Here is a 27,136-nt window from a genome sequence, read left to right as displayed (position 1 = left end):
CAAGTTAGCTAGTCTTGGGCGTGGACTGCAGGGTTTTTTCATCCATAAGTAGACAAACCAACCTTGAGAATTCAATGCTTCTACAGAATAGGATGCACTGGGAGGCATAGGGCTAACCAGTTTATCCTTGTGTACAGTTGCAATTAAATAGAAAATCCTCGACAATGTAAGATAAAAGAGGGGAAAAGGAAGAAGCAGCAGCATTGTGTTAGTAATAACGAGTCCATGTTCTGAGCAGAAATCCAACAGGTTCTTGCCATTATTATTAATTTTGCTCTTTTCTCAAAATATTTCTATATGTCTGGCAATCATTTTTTACTCTACTATTTAGATCTCCAACAAGCACCAACATTTCCTTTTTCATTGTGTCTGTTGCTTTCTCTAAAGCCTTGAAAAATTCCTTCACTTCTGCCTTAGTAGAACTTTCTGTGGGACTATAGCCACAAATAAGTCTCATTGTCCAGTTCCTCATTGTGATAATTGCCCACATCACTCTACTTGATATTGCCTGGCATTCAAGAAGAGTATCATGGTATTTACTATTGAATACTATGGTTACCTCTTCTTTTCCTTGTTTGTCATTGCCTGAATATAACATTTTGTATTTATTGTTCAGAAAGATTCATCAGTTTTTGTCTTTTTTGTTTCAATCACCACTATTATATCGATCTGGTACTTATCCAGTTCCTAAGCTAGCTCCATTTCTTCCATTCAAGTTTCTTAGGTTGATAGTACTGATCGTGAACTCTGGCGATATTGAGTTGGGGTCTGTTTTAGGATTTTTTTACTTATAAATTTACTTTACTTTTATTTTATTTTTTATTCTGTTTTATTTTATTATAAATTTACATTATTTACTTATAAATACCGTATATTCCGGCGTATAAGTCGACTTTTCGGCATTGAAAAAAATTACTACATTTTTTAGGTTGACTTATACGCTGGGTCAAAAATTGATTGCTTTCCAAGAAAAAACTAATACATATCATACTGTGTTAAATTTATTAGCAATATACAAAAAGGGTAAATAAGTAAAAATATTTCGACTTATATCAAATTTATTTACATGTTATATAATTATTTATTTACAAAAGAAAATAGGTAGGTAACTATATAATTAAAATTTAATTTTTCACTCTCTGAATGTATGAAAAGTTTATTGTACTTTGGTTCTGTAATTTCTTCTGGTATATCGTCACATAAATTGTATTCGTTTTCTCCATCAGATTTAGCATCAATTTCGTTATCATTGTAAACATAATCATCTTCCGAGCCATCTAATTTGTTAGATATAGTACATTTTTTAAAAGATTTTATTACTGTATCTGGTTTTATTTCATCCCATGCTTTTGCTACCCATTCACACATAGTTACCAAAGTAATTCCAGAATAGGCCACTTACAAATTCCTTTCCGTAATGCACACTTATTTTTTGGCATTTTCATTATTAAAGTTTCATTGTTTTCTCCAATCGCAAAGTACTTTTTCGTTTACTCCGAATTGACGTGCAATAACACAGTTAGTATTTTCTTTTGCAAATTCAATCACTTTGCACTTAAAACTCGCGTCATATTTCATTCTTTTAAAAGGAACCATTGCACTTTAGTTCACTATTGGTCAACTGGTCAATACAAAAAATAAATTTTTCTAGTCAACTTATACGACGAGTAAACTATAAAAACTCAAAAAATTCCAATATCGACTTATACGCCAGGTCGACTTGTACGCTGGAATATACGCTATATGAATGCAATTTTACGTCATGTTTTTCTTCACTTTATTTATTAATCTTTTAACTATGAAAATTTTTAAAATTAACACATACCTTTCCCTTTTTTTATAAAAACATAATTTCTAATTCATTCTAATAATTTTTTCTTCCTAATTAGTATACACAAAAAGCTCTTCTTGCAATTATTGCTAATTTTATTGTTGCAAAAAAAGTTCTTTTGTTTGTCAGAAGTTTACCTTATATTATACAGCTCTTAGTTCTCTAGTCATATATCTTTGTTTTCATACAAGAATTTTTCCCATATTGCTCCAAGTAGTAGTTAACAATTTTAATATTGCTATCTTTCCATTGACATACCACTTTGGTATGGTAAATGTTTGTATCAGTTGGTGGGAATCCAGAATTCCCACTTATAGAATGTAGTTAGCTAAATAAGCCTTTTTTTCTAAAAAAAAAAAAAAAAAAAAAAGAAAGGTTATGTGTTAATTTTAAAAATTTCATAGTTAAAAGATTAATAAATAAAGTGATGAAAAACATGGCGTAAAATTGCATTTATATATTTATAAGTAAATAATGTAAATTTATAATAAAATAAAACAGAATAAAATAAAAGTAAATTTATAAGTAAAACAAATCCTAAATAAATAAGTCTTTCCACACTGTAGTTAACTAAAATTTTGCTCAAAGCAATTATTTATGGTTTCTTTAATCAGAAATTAACGATATACATTGATTGTTTTATTTATTTTTTTCACCCCATTCGTCCCTTAGGATGGGTTGAGTTCCATGATTAGGGATCATGACAAATAATGCAGCTGGCATGTCAATTCTCGGCTGCATCCCATAAGGGGAGTATTTTTTGGATGCAGATTTGTGAGTTCACCTGGTCAGTTTGCCTGTTCTGAGGGATGAACAACCCAAGTTTCCAGGTGAGAAACCCCCTACCTCTGTATGAGATAGGTTGACTCACCATTTGATTGAAAAGACCGGATAAATGTTCTTCATGTCGTAGACAGGATTCAAACCCTGGTCTTTCCGAGCAAAAGGCTTGTCTATACCAACTGAGCTACAGAGGCTCTGTTTTATTTTTTAATATATTACACTGGCCAACAAAAAAAAAATTTTTTCTGCTGATTATGATCTGACACTTGTTTTTTTTACTAATTTGGGTGCGCTGATTTCAAATATCAAACCCATTTTTCTCTATCACGTCAGGTTTTTCCTCTATGGCATTTTCATTTTGCTAATTTGTAAGTTTTTGATAGTTTTAAGGAGGCAGTACTATTTAGAGGATCAAAAAAATCGATTTTTTAATATTATTTTCTGAAAGTATGTTAATTAAATAAAGTAAATTAAAAAATAACATACTTTCAGAAAATAAATCTGTTCCTAACTTTTTATCAAGAAATTCGAAAAATTCCTGAAGATATAGCCTATTATTCAAAGCAGTGCGCAGATCAGAATCGGAGCGCTCACCGCTCTTGCTTGTTAGTAAATGAATAAATGCGTAAGAACCTGCAACAGCACGTACTGGCGCTTTGAATGCGAGAGAGGCCGATAACCGACCTAATACATTTAGGTGATGAAAAGTAGGCGATGACAACTGCCTAAAACAAATGAATGCTATATGCGTCGTAACGGACAAAGAACGATCAAAATCAGTGAATCATTAATCGATCGTGAAAGTATGATGAGCGCTTATAATGTTTCAATAAAGTCTCTGGTTTTTATTTGTGTTGTTAATTGCATGTTAGTCGGCAGTGAAGAAAATACATCATGTCTACTACTCGAAATTGTGTCAATAGTAGATTCTTTCTGCTACATTTGTGGCAGCTTTACTGTTCCCAGTCAAAGGACAAATATCACTGATTTCGTTAAGAAAGTGTACTTTGCATACTTTGACATAAAAATTGCAGATCAGGACAAGTCATGGGGTCCAAATAAAGTGTGTAAGTCATGTGTAGAAAATTTACGACAGTGGAGCAAGGGAAAACGCCAAAAATTAGCTTTTGGCATTCCAATGATTTGGCGTGAACTGAAAAATCATGTAGATGATTGCTATTTTTGTTTAGTTCAGACTTCTGGTTATAATAAGAAGAATAAGAAAAAAATTGTGTATCCAAATCTCGACTCAGCAATTCGGCCAATTGCTCATTCCAATGAAATAGCCGTGCCAATTTATAAAGGACTTCCTTTACTTGAGAACGAGCATGATCGGGATATGCCAGATGTTCTTGAAGAGCAAGACCCAGATGTTGATTTAGACAATGAAAATTTAATTTCTAGTTCTGGACAGCAATGTTTTACTCAAGCGGAATTGAATGACTTAGTAAGAGATTTGGGCCTATCAAAGGAATCATCGGAATTGTTAGCTTCAAGATTAAATGAAAAAACTTACTGGAGCAAGATACGAAGATAACTTTTTATCATAGCAGGGAAAGTAATCTTGTACAATATTTTAAACACGAGTATGGGTTTGTTTACTGTAACAATGTGTCAGGTTTACTAACTGAAATGATTGTTGTACAATATCATCCAAATGAGTGGCGTTTATTTATTGACAGTTCAAGCAGAAGTCTCAAGTGTGTCTTACTACACAATGGGAATGTATATGGCTCATTTCCTATTGGCTATTCAGTCCACTTAAAGGAAACATATGAGGACATTAAAAAGGTTCTGAAGTTATTAAAATATACAGACCATAACTGGATCATCTGTGTGGATCTTAAAATGGTGAACTTTTTACTTGGCTTTCAAAGAGGATATACAAAGTTTCCGTGTTTTCTATGCTTCTGGGATAGTCGAGCTAGAAACCAACACTGGAGTCAGAAACATTGGTCTCTTAGAATATCTTTAAATGTTGGAGAACAGAATGTTATAAATCAACCTTTAATCGACAGAGAAAAAATCATTTTTCCACCTCTACACATCAAACTAGGTCTTATGAAGCAGTATGTTAAAGCTTTAGATTTACAGGTGACTGTTTCCAATACATATGTGAAAAATTTCCATGACTTAGTTATGAAAAAATTAAAGCCGGTGTATTTGATGGACTGCAAATTAGAACTTTAATGAGAGACCCAAATTTCATCAACTCTATGAACAAAATTGAGAAAGAGGCCTGGACTTCATTTATGATGGTTGCGAATCATTTTCTTGGAAACAAAAAAGCATGCAATTACAAAGATCTAGTGGAAACAATGCTTGAAAATTTCCAGCACCTAGGTTGCAACATGAGCATAAAGCTTCATTTCCTATACAGTCATCTTGATAGATTTCCCGAGAATTTAGGTGCTGTAAGCAATGAACAAGGCGAAAGATTTCATCAAGACTTAAAAACTATGGAAGATCGGTACCAAGGAAGATGGGATTCTCACATGATGGCCGACTACTGTTGGAGTATTCAAAGGGATTGCCAAAACAGACACACAGCAGAAATTGCTACAAACAAAAATTTATTCCCTGAAACTCATGTGTAAGTAAAATTAGTTTTTTATAAATATTCTTGTAATTTTTAATGAATATTGTTAAGTAGTTATGTATCTAATTATCAGCCTCTCTCGCATTCAAAGCGCCAGTACGTGCCGTTGCAGGTTCTTACGCATTTATTCGTTTACTAACAAGCGAGAGCGGTGAGTGCTCTGATTCTGATCTGTGCACCGCTTTGAATAATAGGCTATATCTTTGGGAATTTTTCGAATTTCTTGATAAAAAGTTAGGAACAGATTTTTAAAAGTACATACTTTCAGAAAATAATATTAAAAAATCAATTTTTTTGATCCTCTAAATAGTACTGCCTCCTTAAAACTATCAAAAACTTACAAATTAGCAAAAAGAAAATGCCATAGAGGAAAAACCTGACGTGATAGAGAAAAATGGGTTTGATATTTGAAATCAGCGCACCCAAATTAGTAAGAAACAAGTCTCATATAAAAGTCAGCAAAAATTGTGTTGGACTGTGTTATTAATCGGTGAATAAAATAGTTTTACATCGAAAACTATCTACTGTGGTTATTTTGTAATATGACATCTTACACAAGATAACTGTGTGTGTGTGTACACACAGATAGGTCTTGATTAGTGTGGGTAATGAATCCCATGAAGCAGTCACATTATTCGAATTTCCAGTATTCAAACTTATAATTATGTGTAAAATTTGGTAATTGATTCAAGCTCGACGGAAATAGGCAATGAAAAACTTTAAAGATAAGTTTTTATATTTATATGTTTATTAATGAAATATTAAAATAAAGGATAATTTAAATTTATTGTAAACAGAGTCACAGAGTAGTTGTAGAGAGCAAAAGAAAAATCTAAATATCATTCCTGAAGATAAGCTAACACTGATGAAAACATCGTTATTGCGTTTCTGTATATTTTAGCAATGTAAATGGAACTGGTTTATCTTTCTCGGAAAAGTAAGTTCTGGAAGGCATCTTTTTCCAGAATAAACTGCTTTCGTCCACATTAAATATTTGTTGATCAGTGTATCCACCATTTTTAATTATTATTATTTTCAACAGCAGGATATTTAGATACTGCGTCCTCATTTGCACTGGCTGCCTCACTGGTAATTTTAACATTATGCAGCTGAACTCCATTTTTAAATCAATCAAACCAACCCAAACTGCATTAAATGTTAAAAGACGCTCTCTTTCTATCATTGTAACACTTCTGTTCCTTGTAGATATTTGCAAAATACAAAAAAGCTGATACAACTTTACCATTTTTCTTTTATTGTTTTTCATGTTTTAAAATATTCCATACTGTAGATTCAGGCATTCCAACATCTCGTCCTATTTTAGAGTTGCTGTGATAACATTCAGTCACATCAAATTTTTGCTTCAGTGTAATAATGCGCCTATTCTTTTTTGCATTCCTTTTTATCTAAAGGAATCTTCCTTTTGTCCATTTTGTTAGGAATACCTCTTAAAACAATTAAAACAAATCATGTAAAGTAATGTTATTATGACTGGCAGCAGCACATGCACACTCGAAGTTAAACAAGTATAGACTGAAGTAGTAGTGTCTGAAATCCTAGCAGTGACCCAGTAACCTCAACTGCACATGTGCTAACTTCACGTTAACTGAATTTTGGTTTGCATTAAATGCGACCCGGTATCGTACAGTTTGCACTAAATTGAATAACACATTATCTGAACTTGTATTAATCATGACTAGCTGTATATATAAAAAGATGTGATCCATGTCTGATCCTTGTTATTTCTTTGATGTCCTGTTAGTAACTACATCATTAATGAACAAAAATGGGCTAAGATTTATTATTGTATTTAAGTGGTCAAGTCTTGCATTGTGTATTATATATTCACATATTAGGTCACATTCTCACATTTTTTTTTGTTTTTTTTTTTTATGCACTCGTAGGCATCCATATTTTATAGTTTGTAATCTTCCCGTTCAAAGATTCAGTATGAATTATTTGTTGAATGCATAAATTTAATGAGAAATATTAAGTTGCTGATTTGTTGAAGCACTTTTTTTCAGTCAAAGGCATAATAATTTTCATCATTCTACTGAACGCTAAGAATCTTAGACATTATTAATTTTTAATGTGCACTACCAAATTTTTACTTAAAAGGTCTAGTTTGTTCATTACATATTGGTTTCAAATGAATGATAAATCTACTCTTTGAGTTGAGTAGTTGTAGCAAATATATCAGATTAACAAGAAATATGAAGTAAACGCAAAACTGCATGATTTCCTTATGATACAATAAATTTTTTTGTTAAAAATGTAATGTCTCTTATCAAATTGTGTGATATGTTTTAATACTATATTTGTATTTATTATTATATATATAATAATATTATATATATATTATTTATTATTTTTAAAAACTGCAATTTTTTAAAAATATATTTAATATAATTTTCTGTTTTATAAATTGTTTCTACTTGACTGAAATGGCATCTACATTTTTACAAATATGTAAAAGCTTTCAAAAGAGAACACATTGACAATTGTACTAATATATGTGCACGATTATCATGGACATTAATTTGCTATAAACATTATTGCTTGCATTATTTTCAATATCTGTTGTTGCATTATGATTCAGTAGCAGTATGGTTAAAGATGTAACCAGTGATATTGATGATAATTGACATGGAATCAGAATGCTAAACAAAGTTTTGAAGATCTCATAGTTAATTTTGAAGAGATAACACAAGTGATTTAATAGCTAAACTTATATTTTGGGTCCGGGCGGTTAGCCGAGTGACTATGAGTTATGAGAATTTTGAACATGAGTGAAGGGGTTTAAAAAGTGGAATTTTTTTTAAAAATGTCTTTTTGTTCAGAAATATTTTCAACATGTGGAAAGATTATCTTGTTTTGATTTATGTCAGTGACTGTTTAGACAGATAACTGTAAGTTCTAAGGTAAATTTGATATGCTAATGGATGGTATTGATATTATGAAGTAAATTTTAGAAGAAATCATTCTCTGAAACAGTCCAGATGGCAAAAATATTCTCCATGTAACGGTGCCAAATACAGGACTGAGAAAATATGGTGATAAAAATCTGTTGTTCAAAATGAATCATAGAAATGGCTCAGGTTTGGTGACATACAACTGCCCATAGCTTTTCCTTTTACTTGCTGATATTTTCCTTTATAAATAAAATATAAAAATTTCATATATTAAAAAAAAAAATCTGTGAGCTGAATTATATCAATTATATCCTGCTTTACATGCTGTAAGATATCTTATAAAAGTATGTTAGTAAACAGTGATGTAGGACCAAAGCTTATCACTATTCAATCATTTTAGGTTAATTTGTCACCTTAGACTTTTGAAATTAAATAAGAAGTACTTCTGTGTAGAAAGGATAAGTTCCATATACTTATACTTTCAAGAAATTAATTTTTGACAAATAATTAGCAATTTAAATATATGAGCATCAATAAAATGCTAAATAATAGGGCACCTCCTACTTTGTGGCATCAACAATGAAGGAGACAATGGACAGACAACTGACCATTGTCTCTTTCAGCAAGACAATGCACCATGTCATAAGGCTGCTGCTGTAACCATGGTTTGTAAGTACGAACCTCACCACACTTGACTGTCTTCCATAGAGACCTGATCTTAACCCTATTGAACATCTGTGGGATGAATTAGAGTGATGGATGTGGTCAAAGGATGTCTGTTCCACAATAGTCCAGGACCTCATTAAATGCCTACAGGAAGAATGCTCCAAAATTCCCATTGATTGCTGTTATTAACTCGTGGACAGTATGCCCCTTAGGATTGCTGCAGTCATTGCAGCAAAAGAAGAGCCTACATCTTATTAAGGTGGATGGCATGGCTCTTTGTCCATTGACTCAAGTAGTGTATAATTTGAAATCTTCATTAAAAATTCTGCCTAAAATAGCTGAAGTTTTCTGTGTTCCTGCCTATTTTTCATAATTTTGGTTGTTTTTTTGCTGATTTTCATACCAGATTTGTTGCAACTGTTATTCAATTTTGTTAAAAGAATTCTAGAAACTTTGAAAAGTATTTGTTTAGGAATACAACATCATCTGGATAAAGCAAAGAGATAAGTTTGATATCTCTCATTCTGATGTCAGGTTTAATGCCACTTTCTACCATCTTCCTGTACTTCCTTTAATTCTGGATGATAACTTACAACTTAAAATAGTATATTATTATTATTCCTGACACCTCCAAGGAGTCCGAAGACTCATCGTGGGAGGACACCTACAACTGGCTCAGCCACTATATGTATATATTGCTCTGTATCATGTTTCATTTACCCCATATGACTGCAGAATTTTGAAAAGCTTTTTTTCTTGGCACTTAGTTAAGTGCTTTACCAGATCTACAAAACTTAAGCGGAGATCCTTGTTATATTCCCACAATTTCTTGACTGTCTGTCATAAAGTGAAAATATGAATCCATCAACTTCTCTTTGGTCCCAACTGAGTTTGTTCTTCTGCAAGTTTTTTCCTCCTATTTTTCTTAGCCTTTTTCTCAAATATGCTTACATAAATCTTACCTGGAATATCATCATCATCAAATTCCTGCCATGTACCCTCAAGGGGTGTACAGGATATGACAGTACTACATGAAAAAATTACATCATTACTAACTTCCTATCTACAATTTTCCTCCAAATCAGTCTGTTACTTGTCAAGACTCCAACATTATCAGATCTTATATTTCTATCGTCTAAGGCACTTTGTACCGTATCAATCCACCTATATCTTGGTCTTCCTCTGGGTCGTTTTCCTGCCAACCTGGCAGAGAACACTTGTTTTGCTAATCTTTCCTCGCCCATTCTATTTAAGTGACCATACCATCTGAGATTAGCTCTGCTAACGCATTCCTGGATGCTGACAATGTCAAGTTCTTTCCTAATATCCTCATTTTTAATATGATATTGCCATTGATGCCATCTGTTCACGCCTCTAATCTTTCTCAGGACTCTCATATCTGCGGTCTCTAGTCTTTGGTCAAGTGTTTTACTTCTGACCCAGCTCTCAGATCCATAAGTTAAAATTGGTTTGAACACAGTCTTGTATACAGCTAATTTAGTGTTCCGACTAATTTCTTTCTTATTCCATATGAATTTATTCAATTGACTTCCCACGATACCAGCTTTGCTGATTCTGTTGTCTATTTCTATATTTAGTTTACCATCTTCAGTAAAAATTGTGCCTAAGTAGCTGAAATGTTTTACTTGTTCCACAGGTTCTCCATTCACAACACAGTTGACATTTTCAATGATTCTGCCTATTTTCATTGTCTTTGTCTTTTTATTGCTGACCTTCATACCATATCTATTACAACAGCTATTCAATTTAGTCAGAGAATCTTGCAGACTTGTAGCGGATTTATTTAGAAGTATAACATCATCCGCATAAAGCAAAGAGCTGACATTAACATCTCCAATTTTGATATCAGGTTTAATACCACATTCCTTCATAATGTGATCCATATAGATAATGAATAACAGAGGGGATAATGTACATCCTTGTCTCACACCAGATTTAACATTAAACCATCTTCCTGTACTTCCTTCAATTCTAACTGCTGACTCACAACTCAAATAAAGACTAAGTATTGCTTGATATAATGCCCCATTGACACCATATAACTGCAGCGTATTGAATAGCTTCTCTCTTGGCACCTTGTCATATGCCTTTTCCAAATCGACAAAACTTAAATACAGATCTTTGTTATATTCCCATGCTTTCTCGACTATTTGTCGTAAAGTGAAGATCTGATCCTGACAGCCTCTATTTGGCCTGAATCCAGCTTGTTCTTCACCAAGCTTTTCTTCCACAATTCTTCTCAACCGTTTCTCAAGTATACTTGCATAGATCTTGCCAGGAACACTCAGTAGGGAAATACCTCTGTAATTCTCACATTCGGTTTTATTTCCCTTTTTTATATATGGGTACTATGAGAGCTCTACTCCAATCATCGGGAATTCGTCCCTCTGTCCAGGCTTTCTGAACTATGCAGTGCAGCCACTGTAAGACTCTTATACCACCATACTTCAGCATTTCTGGTCGAATATCATCATCTACTCCTGCTGCCTTTCCACATTTCAAGCCTTTGATGGCTTTTTCTACTTCAAGTATGGATATGTATTCCTGACTGCATGCCTGGTCAGTGTTTTTTATCACTGTGCTGTCATCACTGCTTGTTTCATTTAGCAGTTTTTCAAAGTAATTACTCCATACTTCAAGGATATCTTTTTCTCCTGTTTTCATTTCACCTTTATCATCTCTAATTCCTTTTACAGCACTCTTTCCTCCATTCCTAAGCTTCTTCAACAACCTCCAGAATATTTTGCCACCTTCTTGATATTTATTTTCTATATTCTTGCCAAAGTCCTCCCATGACTTTTGTTTAGCTAGTTTTACACACTGTTTAGCTTTCTTACATTTGTCTCTGTATTCTGTAAGAGTAAAAGCTGACTTATTTGCCAGGAACTTTTGATATGCTTTCTTCTTTTCCTTCACTGCCTCTTTAATTTCCTGTGTCCACCAGGGAGTTCTGATTTTTTTATCTTTGCACACAACCTCACCACATGACTCTCTGGCAGAATCAATCAATGTTTCCTTCAGAGTTTGCCACTGAATCTCCAAGGTTTGATTCCTGTTCTCAAACTCTTTCATTTTCTTTTCAATAATATTTCTGTATTTTAGTCTACAGTTTACATCTGAGAGCTGCTCAACTTTTATTCGCTTTAAAACTTTCTTACATGTTATTCTTTTCAATATGAAATTCAATTTTATCCTGCTCAAGACTAAATAGTGATCACTTCCAATTTCAAATCCTCTGTACACTCTGGTGTCCTGCACCAGGGAGAAAACATCACTATCAACAATAACATAGTCAATGAGACTTTTCTTATTCCTAGCCTCTTCTCTCCATGTGAATTTGTGCACATTTTTATGTTGGAACATGGTGTTAGTAATAACCAGTCCATGTCCTGAGCAGAAATCCAACAGATATTTGCCATTATTATTAGCTTTGCTCTTTTCTCCAAATTTTCCCAAAATATTTTTGTATGTCTCACAATCATTTCCTACTCTACTATTTAGATCCCCAACAAGGACCAACTTTTCCTTTTTCATTGTGTCAGTTGCTTTTTCTAAAGCCTCAAAAAATTCCTCCACTTCTATCTTAGTAGAACCTTCTGTGGGACCATAGGCACAAATAAGTCTCATTGTCCAGTTCCCCATTCTCATATTTGCCCACATTACTCTACTTGAGACTGACTGCCATTCAAGAAGATTAGCCTCGTATTTTGTGTTGAATACTATGGCTACTCCTTCTTTTCCTTGATTGTTATTGCCTGAATATAACATTTTGTATTTATTGCTCAGAAAGATCTCACCAGTTTTGGTCTTTTTTGTTTCAGTCACCCCTATTATGTCGATCTGGTACTTATCTAATTCCTCAGCTAGCTCCATTTCTTTGCCATTCAGGCTTCTTACGTTGATAGTACCGATCTTTAACTCTGGTGATGTTGAGTTGGGGTTTGTTTTCAGATTTGTTCCAGTAGCTGACTTTTCGCTGTTCGCCCTGGTTCCCTGGCGAAAACAACGGGGGCCTTGTTTAACCGGGCGACGCCCCAGCCGGCATGAAATTTTGTCATGTTGTACCATCATTTTTTATTTTGGTTTAACCAATAAGAATACAATTTGGTCGGCTAATTCCCAAATTGCCAGCCCATCCTCTTTCGTTTCAGTATCAAAGTAGATACCCAACAGGGTGCACCACGAGAAGGTGAGGATTGGACATTAGGTCAGAAGCCCTGGTCGGTTCTCCGCCTTCCTTTAAAGGCTATGTGGAGGTCTCCTCTCAGTTATATAGCTTTGACCCTTAAGCACCCCCTGGAATATATACCTGGAATATTTAGTAAAAAAATTTCTGTATAATTCTCACAATCAGTTTTATTTCCTTTTTTAACAGAAGGGAACTATAAGAGCTCTACGCCAACTACAACTTTCTGACTGATCTTCTGAATTATGCAGTGTAGCCATTGCAAAATTGTTACACATCCATATTTGAGTATTTCTGATCAAATGTCTACGCTGGCTTTTCCAATTTTAGATTTTTTTCTAACTCAAGTATTAATATATACAGTGTTTCTGATTGCATTTCTCTTGAATGTTTTCAACACCTCTACTGTCAGTGCTTGTTTGATTTAGCAGTCTTTAGAAGTAATTACTCCAGCTATCCAAGAATATCTATAATTTCAATTTTCATGCCTTCTTTGTCATCTCCGATTCCTTTTACTCATTATTTCTTCTACTCTTTTCTCCATTTTTGTTCTTTTTCAATAGCGTTCACTCTGTTGATTTGATTTTTCTGTCCTTACAGACAACTTCATGATGTGTCTCCCTTCCAAATCAGTGTTTTCTTTTGAGTTTGCTGCTGACATTCCAATGTTTGGTTTTCAATTTAACATTTTCTTCAATTATTGTCATATAGTTGAGTCACTTAAAAAAGCTACTTAACTTTATTATTTTTTACCACTTTTTCGCATATGTTTCTTTTTAATGTGATATTAATTTTTATCACTGCTTAAAACTAAATGATAATCACTTCCAATTTAATCCACTCTAAACTCTTGTATCCTGAATTTATGAAGATATCAGTATCAACAATAACATAATAACATAGACGGGAATTGAACCCAGGTATTTCCAACCAAAGGGCTTCGTCTATACCAAATGAGCTATGGAAGCTCCAATCCATGTGAATTTGTGCACATCTTTATGGAGGAACATGGTGTTAGTAATGACTTGACTAGTCCATGTCTTGAACAGAAATTTAGCCAACATGAAATTTATTCTTGTTGTACCACAGTGTTTGTTTCTGATTTAAGCCAGCACAGAATAACTTTCAGCAGAATACAATTTGTTTGGCTAAGTTCCAAATTATCTGCCTACTCCTTGTTTGTTCAGTATCCAGTGGATTCCTACTGGAGCAATCACATGAGATGAGGATTGGACATTAGGTTAGAAACTCTAATCAGTTCTCTGCATTCCTTAACCCAGCATTAGTAAGGTGAGGTGTCTGCACACTAAACTTGCTTGCGTGCAACAGCCTGTCGTCTATGGCGTTGAGTAGCGGGTTATGGAAGGGGAAGCTATACTGAGGCATGACTCACTGCCACGTGTTGTTAAAAAGTTATAGTCAATTTAAAATCTTTGGGGTCTATGACACCCCACCTTACACTGGGTTAATGAAAAGTTACCCTGTCTACCAATAATTTCCATCCATCCATCAGTGGCTTTAACAGATGCCTAAGCACCCATAGCCTTCTAAGTATCCTTGGACTTCTCAGCTGTAATACGAGGATAAGGCGGTTACCCCTATGCCTCCAAGTATTCTTGTCTGTAAATTATGTGTGTTCTACTGACCGGTTTGTCTGTTTTGAGGGATGAAAAACCCAAGTTTCTGGGAGAAAAAATGAAAAAACCTCTACCTCCATATGAGACCAGCTAACTGACCTTTGGTCAAAAGAGATCAGATTCCTCTTGTCTTAGATGGGAATCGAACCCAGGTCTTTCCAACCAAAGGGCTTTGTCTATACCAACTGAGCTACAGAGGCTTCAATAATTGTCCAGAAATAAATAACATCCCTGTTATTTATTTTTGTCCAAATAACACCCCTGTTATTTGAAGTTATGGAACATTCCAGTTGAATACATGTGGTATGGCAGCATGACATGACCTCATTGACTTTGAGAGAGGTATCATCACATTGGTGGCATGTCCATACATGCCATTGCCACTCAACTGGAGCATCCAAAATCAATGGTTGGTGATGTGATCAACAAATGGAGACTTTCTGGCATCACTAGTGCAGAAAAACACCCAGGGCAGCCACTGAAAATTACTGACAGGAACAGGAGGGTGTTAAAACCTGCTACAATTGCCACAGACCATTCATAATGAGTTCTTGAGCACTAATACTGCACAAAAAGAACTCCATTTACTGGGTTTCCACAGAAAAGCAATGCCACACAAGCCGAACATCACAATAATGAACAAAGTGACTTATCTGTCCTGGTGCAAAGAGCATGTGAACTGGACAATTGACCAGTGGAAAACAATACTCTGGAGCGATGAATCAAAGTTCACCTGTTTCCAGTTTGATGACAGGGTGTGGAGGCAGCCTAGTGAACTCTTGTTACCACAGTGTGCTGTACCCATAGTAAAGTTTGGTGGTGGAGGAGTAATGGTGTGGGGTGCATTCAGCTGATTTGGAGTGGACCACTGATCGTTATCCGTGTTTCCACGAAGGCAGCTCAGCACCTTGATATTCTGGATAATCAGGTGTTGCCAACACTGACTATTAAATTTTATGGAATGGACCTGTGTTACTGTCAAGATGACAATGCCCCATGCCACAAAGCTGCAGCTTACGGAATGGTATGAAGAGATCAGGACTCTGCACATGCCAGGGCAGTTGTTAAACAACTGCCCTGGCTTGTGCAGTTCTCAACCCCATTGGGAAAATTGGAGCAGCATTTGAGGTCTAGAACAGCACATCCTTGATCTGCTGCTGAACTCAGTGTTGCTTTGATGGAGGAATGGAGACAAATTCCACCTGATGTCTACTGCACGTTGGTGGAAAGCCTCCCTCAAAGGGTGCAGGAGGTGATCAAAGAAGCCGAAGGTGGACATACCCAATATAAGGGCTCGCCTGCTGTTATCATTTATAAATTGCTAAATGTCCAGAGAATTATTGGTAGGTAGTGTGTATTAAACTGATATCAAAACTGGATGTACTGTGCTTAGTTCTTTATTCTATGCAGTATGTTATTCTTTTAAGTAAATTTTATTCACATACCTTTGTCTTTAGCAACATTAAATATTTGTTATAACAAATTTGATATAAAAATTAGCATTAAGTAGATAAAAACATTGAAAACAGCTAAGAAAACAGAAAACAAACTGTATTTTCTTACTGGTAAACCTCTAAAACAAGGAAAAGAATTTCAACTATTCAGGCACAATTTTTAGTGAAGGTGAAAAATTAAATGTGGTGATAGAGAATAGAATAGCCTGGCTAGTAATGAGCAAAATAAATAAAACTGTATTGAACAGGAGAGAAATCAGCCATAACACCAAACTACTTAATAAATGGAGCTGAAAATTGGGTTAGAAACAGAACAGTTGATCTCAGACTGTAGACTACAGATACAAGAAAAATATCAGTAGAATCAACAAACATCAGTCATATTGAAAATGAAGATATTAAAAATGAACTTGACATAATAATGACAAATTCTTTTTCTAATATTTTTTTTTCTTCTGTATCTTAATAATGTGATTTCTAATATGTAGTTTAGACTCATCTGAGCTGGTATGATTGTAAGATGGGTTTAAAAGTACCTTCAAGAATAAAATTGCAAGTTACTGGTATTGGTGACCCGACAAGTAATAGATCGGTTGAAAAGAAAAGTGTTCATATGAAACTAGCAGTGAATCTTTAATTGTGTTGGTGGACTGTCATTATTTCCTGTATACTAATAGAAATCAATATTTTGGAAATAATGCACAGACAGCCTGGTTGGCCAAATTGTTAGCTCATTCACTGTCTAACAGGCTGCAGGTTTGAATCCTGCTATGGGCATGGATGTTTGTGATTATCTTTAGGTGGGAGATGAATTTCATCATCCACTGTGAGACCACCACCATGCTTATTTGGAGGCCTGAAGTTGCTTGAAAAAGTTCCATGTTTGATTTCTAGAACAGGGTTTCCAAAAAATACAGCATATAGTAATAAAAATACAGTAAATAAATAAATAAAAATAGAAAAAACTATTTAACATCAATTATTGTTATTATTATTATACGGCCACCTCCATGCAGTCTGAAGACTCATCGCAGAAGACTCAGTCTATCCACATAATCTATCATGCCTCTCCTTGAACCCATTAACAGACAAAGCACTCACAACTGACTCTGGCAACCCATTCCACTCATTCACAACTCTCCAAGCAAAAAAATTTAGTTCTCACACCCCAACTGACCACACCTTTAATCAACTTCCAGGGATGACCCCTTGTTAAAATTTAAATGTTATTCTTCCACATTGGTTCATTGCAGTGAGTTTAACATAAACTTCTTCTGAAATCTGCAACTGTTCTTAACAACCATTCTAACCACAAATACACGAGGATGGGAGAAGCTGCCAAAGACACGGAAGACAGTCTCTTCTTACAACTTCAGGTTCTACTGTATCTCTATCACTTTCTTTGTGTTGCTTCTTCAGTCTTACATTGAACCTTTAATGATGCCTCTCTGATAGAGAAAAAATATTGGACTCATTAAACTGTCCATTATTTTGAATTTATAGAATAGCGAAATTTAATTTCTCATGGAGTAACCCTTGTGCTGCCTACTCCTATGCTAAGTTAAGAAATAAAAAAATTTAAAGCAAGAATTTATAAGGAAAAATTTTATATGGAAGGTTTGGGGAATAAAAGGTATTGGAGTTATTTAATTATACAGAGCATAGAAGACCACTTAATATTGAAAATTGGAATGTATTGAGAATATAAATTACTGGAATGGCTGATATTTTCCATTTTAAAGTTGCAAAGAAGAGGACAAAAACATTGTGTTCAACATTTGATTATAAGACCAGTAAATCGGTAGAATTCCATTTTTGTCAGTTGTTCAGATAAAAAGAATCCTTAATAAATTAAATTATCTGTTAATTTTGAGTCTTTAATGATAGCACTTGTGACATGAAACAAACACTGAAACATGCATAAAGATAAAACTCTCAAGTTTTAGGTAAAGAAAGACATTCGCTATGGTTTAAGTTGTGGCAATGTAGTAGCTCTTTACCTCTCTCCTTGAACAAATTGCTCAACTTTGAAACAACAACAGTGTAGTAGAAGATTCTTAGATCAGAATATTCTGTGGTCAATGGCAGCTCTATTCTGTGCTGGACCAAACTTCTCAGGATTATTATAGATGATATGTGTTCCTGTAGTCTTTTCATGTCAGCTAATTTTCTGAATTGTTTCTGTTAAAATGCACAGTGAATTCTGTATACCCCTTGATAATTCATAATAGGAAATATGATTATTAAGCATTTTAAAGAAGATAGGAAATCCTTGAAAATAAGATTAAACATAGTAAAGCTAAGTTGGACCATGCAGAGAGGTAAGTGAATATATTTTATTTGTTTATTACCATTACTGTTGAATGCTTAACATAGAAGCAATTTGCTTAATTATGTGAATTAGCCTAAAAAAGAATTGTCATCAAGTTGGTCAATCAGGAGCTTATATTATGTTCAAAAACAAAATTTCTCACTAGTTATATGACTCAGAGAAACATAAGAGATTTTATTTTTTTCTACTGTTCTAATATAAAATATCACATTTGTGCTTGATACGTGAAAAGAATTATGAAATTCCATATCCATTATATACATTTTCTGAAATGCGCAACTAACAAAGAAACTGGAACATTACCAAGGTTCTAAAACTGAAGGTTTTGGAGAAATTAATGTTCTGATATGAAAAATATCTTTCCTTAATATTCAAAATTTTCTTAATGCTATTTGATTTTATATTTTGTACTCATATGGGAATGTTTATATATCAGAAATTTGTTATCAGTTCAGTGAATTATCTTTAATAACATGAATGTTCTTCAGGAAAAATATACATGCCAATGAATATAGATGTTTTTTTAAATTGTCATCAATATCTTTAATGATATTCTAACCATTTTCCTAAAATATAATCATTGTATAAATGATTATATATAATATATATAATCATTTATACAATGATTTGTATAAATGCTAAATACAGAAGTTTTCATGAATATGAATTATGTACATTATACGAAAGTTTTTTTTAATATATACTTATTTATCATGGTAAATTTTCTTAGACACTAGATTTTCCTACTGGCGTGACCGTTTCCAGTTCAGTGCAAACAGGAGATCCTAAGCTTGAAACGCCCACAAAACAAAAAGCCATTTCTGAAATAATTGATGTTGGTGGGACTCCAGGGACTCCAAATGTAAGCTGACACTTGGTTGATTTCATAAACCTTGGAAAATAACTAAACTGGTAGTGTCAGGTACGATGAAATTTCTGTATTGAGAACATTCTTTCTTTCTTTGTTTTTATCTCTCCCACTTAGTTGAATCATTTTAGACTGTATTGAAGGAAATCATTTCTTTATACAGTTTGTTCTTTTTCAAAATAAGTGCTAAGTGTATTTTGTAAACTTATTGAGTGCACATACAAATTTCTCCTACCCAGCAGTGAAAGATGCACAAAATTCGGTTTTGTTTAATTTCTTTTATTATTTTTGTGCACTTATTTTTGCCTGCTCTATTTTAAATTGATTCTTGATGTAAGAAAGTGGTTTTTCCCTCCCTAAAAGTTGTGAAAAATTAATTCATTCATGTTTTTCTATTGTTTTAATTTCATTGCAGGCAAATGAATTTCACTCATTTAAAATTCAAGGTAAAATCCATATATATATATATTGACTGAAATAGATATTGAAGGAAACATAAAATAAATTTCTCTTTCTATTGCATATTATAACTAAGTAATAATCATGAAGACAGTATCAGGACTGCACAGCTGTGGTATTATGCACTAGCATGTATAAATTTTTTAGGTTTGAAAGTTGTGGGGACCAAAAAGCTCCATGCTGGGAGGAAAAGCAGATTTTAAATAATGTAATTAGTAATGTAAAAAACAAACTTAATATTAAGTATAGTTATTTTCATAGGTTAAAAGATGTCAAATATAAAAAAAATATGAATATAATATCCCATATAATGTGATTTCAATAATTCTGGTTTAAGGATAGAGGCTATTTAAGCATATTCTTAAGTCATTTGCATAATCTAATTAATTTCTAGAGTCATTAAATTGGATATCTAGCAATTCCTTTCCTGAAAGAAAAGTTGTATTTCCATTCACTTCTTGATTGATACAAAATGCAAATAGCTGAGTTTTAAATTAAAAATCACATCTTTTATTTATACTATAACTATTTTCCTTCATGTGGCATGTGTGACTTTGACACCCAAAGTATTCTTGTCAAGCTTGCTTGTGCATCAGAGTCAGATGCTAGGACTATAATAATGTCTCTCTCTTTCTGTAAGTTCCTTCTTGTGAAGCATATTAAGATAGTGCATGTAGAAACTTCTTTTGGAATGTAAGTACACTCAGTTTACTCAAACTGGGGTATCAGTTACCAAGCATCTTGTGATTTGATTTATTGTTGAATTCATTTCTCATTTTAAATGGTATTCATTGAGGAAAAATAAATAATAATGAAGTTAAGGATTTTTGTTTTTATTCTGCAGCAGTGAAGTATTTTAGCGAGTGTGATATCCCTTGAAATATAATATTTGCAATAAAGAAAAGCAGAAATAATAAAACTTACAAATGAATGTTAGTAAAAATGCTGTTTTACAGCTTTGAAAGAATTCTCCAGGCCTACATTATTAATGGAAACTGAAAAGGTTTACTTGTCATTTAATAAGTCAGATATGCCAAACTTAAAAATGACAACTGTTTTTTTCCCTATCTTTATGAAGATTCTTCACAAAATATCGTAGGCTGTTGCAAATAAACTCATTAAATGTAAATTTAATTTTTTTTTTTTCATGGTGACAAAATTGATATTTTTTTAATACATCTTCACAATAGAAGAAAGCATTCTAACTTATGAGAACATTTAGGTTATGTGAGTATATCAGTGGTCAGAAATTTGCTGATTTCTAATGAAGGACTACAAAAAAATTTAACAAGCGTTAAAATATCTCAATCTGCCATATTCTCGTCCCTCAACAGTTGTCCTGTTGTTGTTGCCACATAACAGTTGATAACTTTTAAATGTTTTTCTTTCTATATGAGTGACTTTATAAATATTCACTATCAAGTCCCAAAAGTTTCTCTCATTTCTCTCACAGTAATATTAAGTATTCTTTTCATTCCATGCATGATCCACCACTTCCAGTTTTTGTTTCAGCTATGAAGGGAGAAAAATGGTCCACCATTATGTCTATCGGATGCCACTTTACTTAAAAACAGTAAATCTCACACACTTGAAGTGTGCAAGTTTTTATATACAAGTTTCACATCACACATAAGATTTTGTTCCCTAAATCCATTTAAATTAAATTGCAGTTATCATTTCCAATAAATAAACTTTATGATGAAATCAATGCAATCATTTAGTTAAACAGTTCAAGATGAAAGTGTCACGTAATAATAATAACAGTCTTACACATATATGCAGTGTGCATGACATATAATAGACAATCTATTATTTAAAAAATTGTGCTTTTGCTTTTCTCACAATGCAACTTCATTAACAAATAAACTGTTAAGTGTCAACAGATATTAAAGTTGTCAAAATCTAATGAAATATTGTGTAGCATCTATAAATTTTATTTTTCCAACATCTTTACATTACCCTAAAGTAGGTACGCAATTGTAATATAGTATTGTCCTAAGCTTGTTGTCACAGCTTGTAACATGAATTAGCTTTTTAATACTTTTATTTAAAATATACAATTACCTTGCAAAGACAAGCCAAAGACTGCACCATGATGAGTGCATTGTGCCAGCTAGGTTGGCTGAGTGGATAGCATACCTACTCTCCAACCAACAAGGCCTCCATGGAGTCAAGAGACTCATCATGGGAAGACCTTCCTAGGAAACACAAAGCCTATCATGCCACTCCTTGAACTCATTGACTCACTTCTTGCGCTCACCACTCTATCAGGCAATGCATTCCATGGTTCGACCACCCTCCACACAAAGAAAACACTCCTCACCCCTCTTGCTCACAGCTTCCCTTCATAACTTCCAAGGATAGCCCCCTTGTCATCACTCCTTCCTGCTGTTCCACCAAGTGAAAGAACTTCCCAGTGTCAACCCTGTAACTACCTCTCAACAGTTTAAAAGCCTTGATCATATCACCTCTCCTTCTTCTGTTCACCAAACTCTGCAGTTCACATTCTGTCAGCCGATCCTCATAACTATCATTGCAGTCCTGAAACCATCTTTGTTATCTGCCTTTGTACCCTTTCCACAGTTAATTTATCCCCTTCAAATCCTGGGGACCAAATCTGAGAACAATAGTCCAAGTGTGGTCTGATCAGGGTCTTATACAACAGAATGATAACTCTTTTATTTCTACAGGTCAGCATCCTTCTCATTATTGCCTCAATCCTCTGCATTACCTTCACCACCTTTGCAATATGTCCCCTAAATTTCAGGTTTCTATCAATCATCAACCCCAGATCTCTTCTCCCCTACTTCCTCCAGTATAGCTCCTCCAATAGAATATGCAGCATCCCAGTTTATTCAATTCCTCTTGCAGGGCTGTCACATCTGCACTATTACTAATAACCCTTCCCAGCTTCACATCATCTGCAAACAACTGAATATCCCCTTGCAATCCATTGATAATGTCATTGATATAAAGGTTAAATAATAGAGGTCCCAGTACTCGCCTAATAAGGGTGGGGGATTGCTGATGCATAATGTTAGTATAGCCTCTCTTAGCCAAATCAGTCCCTTCCTGTAATGTGTGGCCTGTTTTCACAAGCAGGGCTCTTGACAAACATTGCTGTCTTAAAAGTATAGTTTCTCTGTTTGGTGGAATATCAACTGGACTTTCAAGTCCTGCAATGAAATACAATACCCGAAATGATTGATTCCCTGTTGGTTTTGTTTTTTCTCATTTTACATGCAGTATGGGTAGCACCCTACAAAGTCATGCCAAATATACTGTAGGGGCTGTGAAATTCCAATGTTTAAGTGTAGTAGTACAAATGTCAATTCTTTGTGGGTGGCAATATCTACTGCCTTAATTTTAGAAACACCACCTGTAGTATTATTAAAATATAACAACGTTAACAGTAAATTTTGATTTGTATATTTGAATACTTAGTTGTTGTTTTTTTTATTTGTTTTTTTAATCACTCCTGCACTAGAAGCCACAAGGCCTTTAGCAAATAAATGTGTGTGGGCTCAGGTCAAAAAAAATCACCTGTTGATATTCATCTTGAAGAGCTGGAGGTCATAGTTTTTAGAGAATACTTAATGGGGAAGGTTGTTCCACCCACAGAATTGAGTTAAATGGAAAGAAAGAACTGCCAGGTTCGGTGAGTCATCAGTGCAACTGTAAAAGGATGTTGGACAACTGTTGTTTGTGTTGCTGTAGGTTTAGCAAAAATGGGGACATAATGGATACTAGTCCTACTGAATAGCACCCATGGAAATATCTGTATTAGAGACAATGCCAGAACTGACTGCGACAGTGGCTAAAGAGACGTTGTGAGACGGATCGTCTACTAACTGAACATGGTCAAAGCTATATAACTGAGAGGAGACCTCCACATAGTCTTCAAAGGAATGCAGAGAACCGACCAAGGCTTCTAATCTAATGTCCAATTCTCACCTTCTCGTGGTGCACCCTGTTAGGGTGCTACCTGGATACTGAATGGACGAGGATGGGCTGGCAATTTGGGATTGAGCCGACCAAATTGTATTCTTATTGCCTTAAACAAAAATTTCAAATGATGGTACAACATGACAGAATTTCATGTCAGCTGGGGGTATTGCCCTGTTAAACAAGGTAAACACCTTGTTTACCTTGTTTTGCTGCAACAGCAAAAAGTCAGCTACTGGAACAAATCCTAAAACCCACCATAACTCAACATCACCAGAGTTCAAGATTGGTACTATCAGCATAAGAACCCTGAATGGCAAAGAAATGGAGCTAGCTGAGGAATTGGTTAAGTACCAGATCGACATAATAGGAGTGACTAAAACAAAAACTGGTGAGATCTTTCTGAGCAATCAATACAAAATGTTATACTCAAGTAATGACAAACGAGAAAAAGGAGGAGTAGCCATGGTATTCAACACTAAATACGAGGCTAATCTACTCGAATGGCAGGCAGTCTCAAGTAGAGTGATGTGGGCAAATATAAGAATCGGGAACTGGATAATGAGACTTATTTGTGCCTATGGTCCCACAGAAGGTTCTACTAAGGTAGAAGTGGAGGAATTTATTGAGGCTTTAGAGAAAGCAACTGACACAATGAAAAAGGAGAAGTTGGTCCATGTCAGGGATCTAAATAGCACAGTAGGAAATGATTGTCAGACATACAAAAATATTTTGGGAAACTTCGAAGCTAATATAATAATGGCAAATACCTGTTGGATTTCTGCTCAGGACATGGTCTGGTTATTACTAACACAATGTTCCAACATAAAAATGTGCGCAAATTCACGTGGAGAGCAAGTAATATGAAAAGTCTCATTGACTATGTTATTGTTGATAGTGATGTTTTCTTCATAGTACAGGACACCAGAGTGTATGGAGGATTTGAAATTGGAAGTGATCACCATTTAGTCTTGAGCAGGATAAAATTGAATTTCATATTGAAAAGAAGAACATGTGAGAAAGTTTTAAAGCAAATAAAAGTTGAGCAGCTCTCAGATGTAAACTGTAATTCTAAAATACACAAATATTATTCAAGAAAAAATGAAAGAGTTTGAGAACAGGAACCAAACCATGGAGATTCAGTGGCAAGCCTTGAAGAAAATGCTGATTGATTCAGCCAGAGAGGCATGTGGTGATGTCTGCAAGGATAGAAAAATCATAACTCCATAATTGACACAGAAAGTTGAAGAGGGAGTGAAGGAAAAGAAGAAAGCATATCAAAAGTAACTGGCAAATAAGTCAGCTTGTGCTCTTAGAGAAAACAGAGACAAATGCAAGAATGCTAAACAAAAGTCATGGGAGGACTTTGGTAAGAACATAGAAAATAAATATCAAGAAGATGGCAAGATATTCTTCTTCATTGTTGAAGAAGCTCAGAAATGGAGGAAAGAATGCTGTAAAAGAAATTAGAGATGATAAAGGTGACATGAAAACAGGAGAAAAAGATATCCTTGATGTATGGAGTAATTACTTTGAAAAACTGCTGAATGAAACAAGCAGTGATAACAGCACAGTGGTAAAAAACACTGACCAGGCATACAGTCAGGAATACATATCCATACTTGAAGTAGAAAAAGCCATGAAAAGCCTGAAATGTGGAAACGCAGCAGTAGTAGATGATGGTCGACCAGAAATGCTCAAGTATGGAGGTATAAAAGTTTTACAGTATCTACACTGCATAGTTTAGAAGGCCTGGACAGAAGGACGAATTCCAAATGATTGGAGTAGAGCTCTCATAGTATCCACATATATATAAAAAAAAAAATAAAACTGAATGTGAGAATTACAGAGGTATTTCATTACTGAGTGTTCCTAGTAAAATATATACAAGTATACTTAAGAAACAGTTGAGAAGGTTTGTGGAAGAGAAGCTTGGCGAAGAACAAGCTGGATTCAGGCCAAATAGAGGCTGCCAAGATCAGATTTTCACTTTATGACAGATAGTTGAGAAATCATGGGAATATAACAAAGTTCTGTATTTTAAGTCTTGTAGATCTGGAAAAGGCATATGACAAGGTGCCAAGAGAGAAGCTATTCAATATACTACAGTTATATGGTGTTGATGGGACATTATATCAAGCAATACTTAGTCTTTATTTGAGTTGTAAGTCAGCAGTTAGAATTGACGGAAGTACAGGAAGGTGGTTTAATGTTAAATTTGGTGTCAGACAAGGATGTACATTATCCCCTCTGTTATTCATTATCTGCATGGATCACATTTTTAAGGAAAGTGGTATTAAACCTGATATCAAAATTGGAGGTGTTAATGTCAGCTCTTTGCTTTATGTGGATGATGTTGTACTTCTAAATAAATCCACTACAAGTCTTCAAGATTCCCTGACTAAATTGAATAACTATTGTAATAGATATGGTATGAAGGTCAGCATTACAAAGACAATGAAAATAGGCAGAAACATTGTGAATGGAGAACCTATAGAACAAGTAGAACATTTCGACTTCTTATGCACGATTTTTAGCGAAGATGGTAAATTAAATATGGAAATAGACAACAGAATCATCAAAGCTGGTATGGTAGGAAGTCAACTGAATAAATTTATATGGAATAAGAGAGAAATTAGCCAAAATATTAAATTAGCTGTATACAAGGCAGTGTTCAAACCAGTTTTAATTTATGGATCTGAGAGCTGGGTTAGAAATAAAACACTTGACCAAAGACTAGAGACTACAGATATGAGAGCCGTGAGAAAGATTAGGGGCATGAACAGATGGTATCAATGGCAACATCATATTAAAAATGACGATATTAGGAAAGAACTTTATATTGTCAGCATCCAGAAATGCATTAGTAGAGCTAATCTCAGGTGGTGTGGTCACTTAAGCAGAATTATTATTATTATTATTACTGGCGACTCCAAGGAGTCCTTAGACTCATCGAGGGAGGCCCTAAACATCATGTCTATCACAACTATTTGACATTCACACAGTATCTATCTTACTTTGCCTTGAACTCATTCACTGTCATAGAACCCACAACAGACTCGGGCAGCTTATTCCACTCATTCACCACTCTAAAAGTAAAAAACCCAACTCTAACACCCTTACTAACCACACTCTTGCCCAGCTTCCATGGATGTCCCCTAGTCCTCCCACCACCAGTCCTGTTCTCAAAAATATCCTCTGAATTAATCCTATAGAAACCCTTCAGCAATTTGAATGTCTCAATCATATCTCCCCTTTTCTGCTTATCAACCAATTTCTGCAACCCACAAATCTTCAACCTGTTTTCACAAGGTTCATTCCATAGACCTGCTATCATTTTGGTCACTCACCTCTGTATCCTCTCAACTTCCTTCCCATCAAGAAGAACCTAGGTGACCAGATCTAGGCACAGTAATCAAGATTGGGTCTTATCAAGGCTCGAT

General features: G+C 34.3%; 1 protein-coding gene across 3 annotated transcripts in view; it reads left to right on the top strand.

Moving 5' to 3' along the window:
• Nucleotides 1–27,136, top strand: part of LOC150094538 (DNA methyltransferase 1-associated protein 1-like) — a 219,357-nt gene that overhangs the window by 169,753 nt on the left and 22,468 nt on the right. For 2 of the 3 annotated variants that reach the window (XM_090411891.1, XM_090411890.1), the window contains exon 12: nucleotides 19,152–19,283. In XM_090411891.1, the coding sequence (XP_090268017.1) occupies nucleotides 19,152–19,283 (132 nt within the window). Of the gene's footprint in view, nucleotides 1–19,151; nucleotides 19,344–27,136 lie in introns of all 3 variants that reach the window. The other variant, XR_016550226.1, reaches the window with a different exon arrangement.

The sequence above is a fragment of the Typopeltis vanoorti genome, chromosome 22, assembly GCF_054136105.1.
Source record: "Typopeltis vanoorti isolate ZY-2024b chromosome 22, IOZ_Tvanoo_1.0, whole genome shotgun sequence".
NCBI classification, from domain to species: domain Eukaryota; kingdom Metazoa; phylum Arthropoda; class Arachnida; order Uropygi; family Thelyphonidae; genus Typopeltis; species Typopeltis vanoorti.
Note: the sequence above shows the minus strand (reverse complement) of the source record. Positions and strands in the feature narration are given on the sequence as shown.